Source organism: Gracilinanus agilis, chromosome 1 (genome assembly GCF_016433145.1).
Source record: "Gracilinanus agilis isolate LMUSP501 chromosome 1, AgileGrace, whole genome shotgun sequence".
NCBI classification, from domain to species: Eukaryota; Metazoa; Chordata; class Mammalia; order Didelphimorphia; family Didelphidae; genus Gracilinanus; species Gracilinanus agilis.
The window spans coordinates 769545213-769554749 of record NC_058130.1 but is presented as its reverse complement, the minus strand read 5'-3'; the positions used below and the strand labels follow the sequence as shown (position 1 = coordinate 769554749).

At 45.9% G+C, this 9537-nt stretch overlaps 1 protein-coding gene across 1 annotated transcript in view; it reads left to right on the top strand.

The window, feature by feature from the left end:
- Positions 1 to 9537, top strand: part of LOC123256905 (SV2 related protein) — a 108202-nt gene that overhangs the window by 73878 nt on the left and 24787 nt on the right. Inside the window, exons 7-10 of the mRNA XM_044685460.1 lie at positions 317 to 380; positions 2293 to 2418; positions 7879 to 8007; positions 8728 to 8801. Of these exons, the coding sequence (XP_044541395.1) occupies positions 317 to 380; positions 2293 to 2418; positions 7879 to 8007; positions 8728 to 8801 (393 nt within the window). The remainder of the gene's footprint in view (positions 1 to 316; positions 381 to 2292; positions 2419 to 7878; positions 8008 to 8727; positions 8802 to 9537) is intronic.

Here is a 9537-nt window from a genome sequence, read left to right as displayed (position 1 = left end):
AAGGAAGGAAGGGAAGAAGGAAGGAAGGAAGGAAGGAGGGAAGGAAGGAAGAAAAAAAAACACTCATTAAGTGCTTTCTATGTGTCAAGCACCGTCCTGAGTTATGAGTACAAATAGAAAAACAAGACTGGGCCTGTCCTCCAGATGTTAGCATTCTAACAGAAGCAGACAATGCAAAACAGCAGGAGGGGGCGGGGGAAGGATATTTCAGTCTGAGGAGTCCCAGAGCCAATCATTGATGGACACTTCCCCAGCCTTTCCCCCTCCCCCCTCCCCCAATCATTAATCCAGCTTTTTCTGAATTTCTTTTCCACAGGGTGACTTTGTATGCTGAGTTCCTCCCAATGAAGGCCAGAGCCAAGTGCATCCTATTGATAGAGGTATGGAGTTTCAGCTCAGACATCTAGGGAAGAGGCTGCTGGATGACTCAGCTAGCAACCATTCTCAGGGCCCCTGACTCTTCACCTCAAGTTCCCCCCATCTCCATCCCTCCATCCCCAGAAGCAGTGGCCTTCCATTCAATCCCCTCTTGCTTTCTGAGACAAGTTACGGCCTACCCTGTAGTGTGAGCAGGGGAAAACATGGAATGGGGGTCAATTCTGCTTTAAGAAAACTCAGTAAATATATCCCAAATTACAAATGATCAGTGATTTGAGTTGCAAAAGGATTCTTATTGGCAATGCGACTGGACAAAACCACTTTACCCCTGGGGGCCTCAGTTTCCTTTTCTATAAAATTTCAGGATTAACTTAGATGGTTCCTGATTGATTAATTTTATGAAGAAGTAGCAGATCTGAGAGGGACAGTTTTGAGTGATCCTGGAGAACAATGGGGTCTGGGGTGAAAAACTCTGAGTTTGGAATAAGAGGATCTGAGTTCAAAGCCTGACTCTGTCACTTATAAGTAATGTGACCTTGAATAAGTTAATTCTCCTCCTTTTTCTTAGTTTACTCATCTATAAAAGGAGGAGCTGGTCAAGAAACTTTTTCAGATCCCTTCCAACTCAAAGGCTTTGAGTCCTTAAAGAAGTTTATTTAATTGCTCTGTGCCTCAGTTTACTCATCTGTAAAATGAGGGTATGGGACTGGAGGAGCTCTAAAACCCATGCTCCTTTCCATTTCTTTGTCTCCCCCTCCAATTTTACATTTTGAATCAGTGCTTCATATTTGGCCACTTTGGAGCAGGTCTTCCACACCCCATCTGGATGATCTCAGGCAAAATGTTACTGAGAAATGGGAGGAGGAAACTCCCCTTCCCTATCCCTTTCCCTAGGACCCCATAGCAGCTTCAGGAAGAAAACCTAGGGGCATGTTCTGCCTGGCACCTAACTGAACAACAGTGACAGCACTCTGCTTTCCCTATGGTCCCTCCTTATACATCCTGACAGCCTACCCACAGTGATCATCCTCTTAATTTTTTTTTAATTAAATTAATTTGGTGTCAGCTAGGTAGCTCAGGGGACTGAGGGTCAGACTTAGAGCCAGGAGGTCACGGGTTCAAATCTTGCCTCAGACACTCCCTTACTGCTTTTCTGCCTTAGAACTGATGCACAATATTCTAAGATGGAAGATAAGGGTTGAAAATTTTTAAATTAATTAGCTTGCTTGTTACGTTAAAGTTCCCAGGTATCTTCCTCTCTCTCTCTCCCCTCTTCTCTTTATTTTGGCCATCCCAACCAGCTGACCTTCCCATCTCCACTGACCCTCATACTTGTTCTCACCCTTCTGAGCACACTGGCCACCCTGAACTTGGAGCCACAGGAGCTGGGTTCAAATCCTAGCTCAACTCTTTACTACTTGTGTTAACTGAAGAAAGTCCCTTAATCTTAGTGGGTCTCAGTTTCCTTATGTATAAAATGAAGGAGGTTCAACTACATCATCTCTCAAGCCCCTTCCACCTCTAGTTCTATAATCCTACCCCCTAAATATAGATAGCAGCTGTTGTCACATGGACCGTTACCACTTTCCAGCTCATCCCAACTGCTCTAAACACCCAACTTCTGTTGTCGTTAAGTCCTTTTTCAGTCGTGTCCAATTCTCCATGACCCCATTTGGGGTTTTCTTGGCAGAGATACTAGAGTGGTTGGCCATTTCCTTCTCCAGCTCATTTTACAGAAAACTGATGCAAATAGGGTGAAGTGACTTGCTCAGGGTCATTCAGCTGGCAAGTGTCTGAGGCTGCAGTTGAACTCAGGTCTTCCTGACTCCAGGCCTGACCCTCTATGCACTGGGCCCCCTAGCTGCTCCTAAGGTAGCCTCTTACTTACCTCTGATTTTGATTCTCCTGTGGCAGGTGTTCTGGGCCATCGGGACGGTGTTTGAAGTCGTCCTGGCGGTGTTTGTGATGCCCAGCCTGGGGTGGCGCTGGCTGCTGATCCTTTCTGCTGTCCCTCTTCTTCTGTTTGCTATCTTGTGCTTTGTAGGTATTTCTTTATTTTTCTAAATTTAATTTTTTTCAGTCAACTAAAATCGGCTTTTGACATTTCACTTCCAAATTGAAAAAGAAAGGAGAACAAATTTGCCTTGTCACAAACCTGGGTGGTCAAACAAAACAAATTCCTGAATCGGCCATGTCCCAAGCAAATGGGCTCCATCTGCCCTTTCGGGCCTTGGCTTCTCTCTCTGGAAGTGGGTGGAAGTTCCATCAGGAGTCCTCTGGAGTGGATGTTGGTCACGATGGTGGGTAAAGTTCCCAAGCCTTTGCCATCTGTTGTTACTGGAGAAACTCTTCCCCTGGTTCTGCTCGATTCACTTGTGTTTCCATTCATACAAATCTGCGGGTTCCTTTTAGGGTCCATCCAACTTTTCTCCATCTTTGTTGCAGGGATGGGAAGTGAGCTGAGTACATGGGGACTAGCTGAGCCCCCATCATGAAGGCACTGCCATGCCAGGGCAAGAGCCTGGGGTAGGGTTCAGGACCTGGTCTGTGCCCTGACACTAACTTGCTTCTGTGACTTGGGGCAAGTCACATCCCCCCCACACTGGGCTTCTGGAAAACAAGCAAGGTGGACCCATATCTATTCCAACTCTCATATCAATATTCTATCTTCTAAGGTCTCTCCCAGCTCTGAATCAAGTCAGTGAGCAATTATTAAGCACCTGTTATGTGCTAGGTGCCCTCCTGGGGTCAGAGGATATAAAGAAGGGTAAAGGCTTTGATATTCCCTGTTCTAAGGCTCCTTCCACCTCTGACATCCCCTGTTCTAAGCCCTCCTCCCAGCTCTGACATGCCATGTTCTAGATCCTACCCAGCTCTGACATTCCTGGTTCTAATCCCCCTCCCAGTTCTGACATTCCCTGTTCTAGGTCCTTCCCAGCTCAGACATTCTTGGTTCTAAGCCTCCTCCCAGTTCTGGCATGCCATATTCTAGATCCTTCTCTGTCCTGATATTCCCTGTTCTAGGTCATTCCAAGCTCTGACATTCCCTGTTCTAAGCCCCTCCCAGTTCTGATACGCCATTTCTAGATCCTTCCCAGTTCTGTTAGTCCTTGTTCTAGGTCCTTCCCAGCTCTGACATTCCCTGTTCTAGGTCCTTCCCCGCTCTGACATTCCCTGTTCTAAGCTCTTTCCCAATTCTGGCATGCCATGTTCTAGATCCTTCTCCATTCTGACATTCCCTGTTCTAGGTCCTTCCCAGCTCTGACATTCCCTGTTCTAAACCCCTCCCAGTTCTGACATGCCATTTCTAGATCCTTCCCAATTCTGTTAGTCCCTGTTCTAGGTCCTTCCTAGCTCTGACATTCCCTGTTCTAAGCCCCTCCCAGTTCTGACATGCCATGTTCTAGATCCTTCTCTGTTCTGATATTCCCTGTTCTAAGGCTCCTTCCACCTCTGACATCCCCTGTTCTAAGCCCTCCTCCCTGCTCTAACATGCCATGTTCTAGATCCTTCCCAGCTCTGACATTTCCTATTCTAAGCTCCCTCCCAGTTCTGACATTCCTTGTTCTAGATCCTTCCCAGTTCTGACATTCCTGGTTCTAAGCCCCCTCCCAGTTTCTGACATTTCCTGTTCTAGGTCCTTCCCAGCTCAGACATTCTTGGTTCTAAGCCTCCTCCCAGTTTCTGGCATGCCATGTTCTAGATCCTTCTCTGTTCTGATATTCCCTGTTCTAGGTCATTCCAAGCTCTGACATTCCCTGTTCTAAGCTCTTTCCCAATTCTGGCATGCCATGTTTTAGATCCTTCTCAGTTCTGACATTCCCTGTTCTAGGTCGCTTCTAGCACTGACATTCCTGGTTCTACGCCTCCTCCAAGTTCTGGCGTGCCACGTTCTAGATCCTTCTTTGTTCTGATATTCCCTGTTCTAAGGCTCCTTCCACCTCTGACACCCCCTGTTCTAAGCCCTCCTCCCAGCTCTGATATGCCATGTTCTAGATCCTTCCCAGCTCTGACATTTCCTATTCTAAGCTCCCTCCTAATTCTGACATTCCTTGTTCTAGATCCTTCCCAGTTCTGACATTTCTGGTTCTAAGCCTCCTCCCAGTTCTGGCATGCCATGTTCTAGATCCTTCTCTGTTCTGACATTCCCTGTTCTAGGTCCTTCCCAGCTCTGACATTCCCTGTTCTAAACCCCTCCCAGTTCTGACATGTCATTTCTAGATCCTTCCCAGTTCTGTTAGTCCCTGTTCTAGGTCCTTCTGAGCTCTGACATTCCCTGTTCTAAGCCCCCTCCTGTCTCTGACATTCCCTGTCCTGAGCACTGTGGAGTAGAGTCAGAGGGTCCAAAGGGACCTAATGTTTCCTCCTCTTCCCTCCCAGCCCCCCCGCACCAGGTCCAACATCTCTCCCCTTGATTCCTATGTTGCTTTGGGGATTGGCTGGAAGGCTTCCGCCCTTCTGTGAAAATGCCATTTAGTCTTTCTACAAGCAGTCACGCTCCATCTACCAAGCCTTTTACAAACGAATGTCTCCTGACTGGGTATTCGTTTCTTGGTGGAACTAAAGAGCAAACTCAATACAAATAAATCCCCAGCAGACACCTGCCTTCCTGACTACGGTGTCTGCTCTGCCTCCAGGCAGGCAGCACGCACGGTGCTGAGGCCTCTGTCCCTCCCTTGGGTGCCGAGCCTGGTTCTCAGATTACCCGAAGGTTCTTACAGCATCCCTGGGTCAGAAGACACCTCCTGATGAGACACCAGGGGCACCGATGGGGCAACTGCCACCAGCCACCCTGGCTGAGATCCCCCTCTGGAGAGAGGGGTAGAAGCAAAGCCGGGGCGGGGAGGAGCTCCCTCTAGCCTGCCATCTGGCAGTTTCCTATTTTAAGGAATTCGTCTTGCTGAGCCCAGTTCTATTGTTCCGGGGCTTCAGAAGGACTTCCAGGGCTGTTAGAGTGCCCACCCCAGAACCAGCAGGCGGATCCGATCCGTGCCTTCGGTACGGCCCTTCCCACACAACACTGAGGCAGGGAGGGAGCTCTGGGAGCCTCCAGAGGCGTTTGGGGCCAGGACTAGATCGGAGCAGGCTGCGGCATACCCAGGGCAGATCCATAGATTGTGCTTGGAGCAAGGATGCAGCAGGCCTTCTCAGACGGATCTGCCTTGGCGATCCCATTTGTCGTGGGGCTCAGAGGCTCCCAAAGCCATGTTACCGGGGAGCCCGTGCCTTCCTCCTGGACTCCGTGTGGTGGAAGCCATTCTCTGCCGCTGCCGGCTCTCGTGTTGTTATTTTTCAGGAACCGTCTGCACTGGAATGAGCGTGTCAAGCACACGCACGTTCACAGGGAAACGCACACACGCTCATACCCAGAATTCTGCCCGAATTAGAAAGAATTATTAGAAAATCATTAAAACTCTATTTTTTTTATTGTGAAAGACAATCAATGTGCCTTGATTCTGAAAAATGGAAAAGATAATACCTCACCATGGGATAGTGGGGAGGCCAAAATGAAATAATATGAACAAAAAGCTTTATATACCCCAAAGGACCATGTAAACAGCAAGTTTTAAATGGTGGCAAGGAGTAGCTGGGTGGCTCAGTGGATGGAGAGCCAGGCTCAGAGACAGGAGGTCCTGGGTTCCAGTCTGGCCTCAGACACTTCCTAGCTGTGTGACCCTGGGCAAGTCACTTGACCCCCATGGCCTAGCCCTTACCACTCTTCTGCCTTAGAACCATTACACAGTATTGATTCTAAGATGGAAGTTAAGGGTTTAAAAAAAAAAAGCAAATGATTAGTCTTGATGATAAAAGCAGCTGGGTAGCTCAGTGGTTTGAGAGCCAGGCCTAGGGAGAGGAGGTCCTGGGTTCAAATATGGCCTCGGATACTTCCTAACTATATGACCCTAGACAAGTCACTTCACCCTTATTGCTTAGCCTTGGAACCAATACACAGTATTGATTCTAAAATAGAAGGCAAGGGGGCAGCTAGGTGGCTCAGTGGATTGAGAGTCAGGCATAGAGGAGGTTTGGGGTTCAAATCTGACCTCAAAGACCTCCAAGCTGGATGACCCTGAACAAGTCACTTAAGCCCATTTGCCTAGCCCTTATTGCTCTTCTGCCTTGGAACCAATATACAGAATTGATTCTAAGATAGAAGATAAAGGTTTTAAAAAAGAAAAAGAAAAGAAAATGGAAGGCAAGAGTGAAGATAGATAGATAGATAGATAGATAGATAGATAGATAGATAGATAGATAGATAGATAGATGGATGGATGGATAGATAGATGGATGGACAGATGGACAGACAGTCAGATAAATAGATAGACAGATAGAAAGACAAATAGATAGACAGACAGACAGATTGATAGATGGACAGACAATCAGGTAAACAGAAAGACAGACAGATAGATAGACAGATAATCAGAAAGACAGACAGATAGATAGACAAATAGATAGATAGACAGACATATAGATAGACAGACAGATGGATAGATGGACAGTCAGATAAACAGAAAGACAGACAGACATATAGATAGATATATCGAAAGACAGATGGATAGATAGATAGATAGATAGACAGACAGATAGATGATAACTAGATAAACAGACAGATAGATGATAGATAGATAAACAGATGGACCGATAAATAGATATCGGAGGATGGATGGATAGATAGAGAAATAGACAGATGGATCAAGAGATAGATAGATGGACTGATAGACAGATAATAGATAGCTAGATAGACAGACAGATGATAGACAGACAGATAGAGAGATAGACAGACAAATGGATAGATAGACATAGACAGACAGACAGACAAATGGATAGATAGATAGATAGATAGATAGATAGATAGATAGATAGATAGATAAATGGATGAACCAATAGGTAGACATAGATGGATGGATGGATGATGGGTGGACTGATAGACAAACAGATGATAGATAGATAGATAGACAGATAGATAGACAGATAGATAGATAGATAGACAGACAGATAGATAGATAGATAGATAGATAGATAGATAGATAGATAGATAGATAGATAGATAGACAGACAGACAGATAGATAGATAAAGTAAATGAATTAACTTACTGGCAATCCTGCCATCTCCAGCATCACAACTTTCTTAACTCACATCATCCTATTTGATTGTGGCCAAAAGTTTCAACTCCGGATGTCTTTGATTTCTCATTTTTCCTTGCTTAGTCGGGTATCCCAAACCCCATCAATCCGCATTAAATGCTTACCAGGTACCATGTAACACACAGAGGAAGTACAAAGAAAACAATGAATTGGTGTCTGCCCTTAAGAGGCTTCCTGGTCAAAGGAGGGTCTAAGATCACTTTCGGAGGCCCGTTGGTGGTCACTGTTACCAGGGCCCTGCCTGGGATGGGCCTGGAGATCAGACAGCAGGCCCAGATATTGGGGCCCAGCAGAGAGTCAGTGGCTGGCCTCACCCTGACTTTCCTTGGGGGTTGATCCCCTCTGCCTTCCCAGTGGCTTCCTGAGAGTGCAAGGTATGACGTGCTGTCGGGGAACCAGGAAAAGGCTATCGCCACCTTGAAGAGGATCGCCACAGAGAATGGTGCACCAATGCCCCTGGGGAAACTGATCATTTCTAGACAGGTCAGTGCCCTGACCCTGGTCCTGAGTGTTCTGTCACTGATTGGGATTGGGGGGGATGGGAATGGAAAGAGAGCTGGATTGGGAGTCTGAGCACCCGGGGGCATATCCCAGTTCTACTGTTTACTGCCTGTAAGATTCAGGGAAAAGTTATATAACCTCTCCAGACCTCAGTTTCCTCATCTTAAAATGAATGAGTTGGATTAGGTATATTTGGGCTCTAAATGTATGAACTCGTCATTTCAGAACCTTCTCAAGGTTCAATTTTCCAGGCTCCTTGAAAGAAAAGGCTTGTCCTGTCCCGCAGGTCTCAGGGTCGGCTAAGTGGTTCAGACCTGGAGTCAGAAGGACCAGAGTTAAATCTGGCTTCAGAAACTTCCTAGTTGTGTGACCCTGGGAAAGTCACTTAACCCCCTTTGCTTTGCCCTTGTCCTTCTGTCTTACAATTGTAATTAAGACAGACAGTAAGGATAAGTTAAAAAAAAAACAAAACAGGATGAACAAGAGTCGATATTTGCTGCCTAGAGTAGACTTTGGATCTTTGCAGGTTGGATCTGAATATTTATTTCCCACATACCACAAAGCCTAGGCTAGGTGGCATTTCCTCTGGAATCTGTCACTCCCACTGATTTTAGCCAATAAACTTATCCCTCCCCCCTTTCAGAAAGCCGCCTTCTTTTGAGTTCAGAAATGTAAACAGAATTTGTCTTTGTTTTGAAACAGGAAGACCGAGGCAAAATTAGGGACCTTTTCACACCCCAATTTAGATGGACAACTTTATTGCTGTGGTTTATATGGTAAGAGGCTTTTTGGTACCCGTGTTATTTCCCCCTACGTGCTCTGGGTTCCCGTGAATGTATTCCTATGACCACGTGCCACGAAAGACTTCCATGTTTCTCGAAGACGATCTTATTAGCAAATCCCAGGCTGCCGCAGTGTTCTCCTTGCCCGAGATGTTAGTAAATAGCCAATGCACTGGGGAGATGGGTTGGCATAGAGGAAAGAGCAAAGGGCTCTGCCTCCAGCTACCTGGAGGACTGAGCAAGTCTAGGCCTCAGTTTCCTCATTTGTAAAATATAGTCATTGGACCCAATGGCTTCTGAGGTCCCTTCCAGCTCAAAAAAGAAGAAATAGTGAGAAGAAATAGGATTGAGAACGTAACGGTTAAAGCAGTCATGTTAATTGAAGGAAGAGCTAATCTTTCCATCTCAGATCTCTAAATCAATGGGGAGATTTGCTGAAAAAAAAAAAAAAAATCGATCCTTTCCCAGTAGTAAAAAACACTGAATCTATTCAGAGAACAAACTTTTGCTTGAATTCCAGTCAGACCATTGGACAACAGATCTTGAATTTTGGAAAAGGAATTTTTGATCAAGTTTTTGTTTTTGTTTTTGTTTTTGCTTTTGTTTTTTAAATTTAAACATTTATTAATATTCATTTTTAACATGGTTACATGATTCATGCTCCTACTTTCCCCTTCACCCCCCACACTCCCCCCACCCATGGCCAACGCACATTTCCACTGGTTTTGTC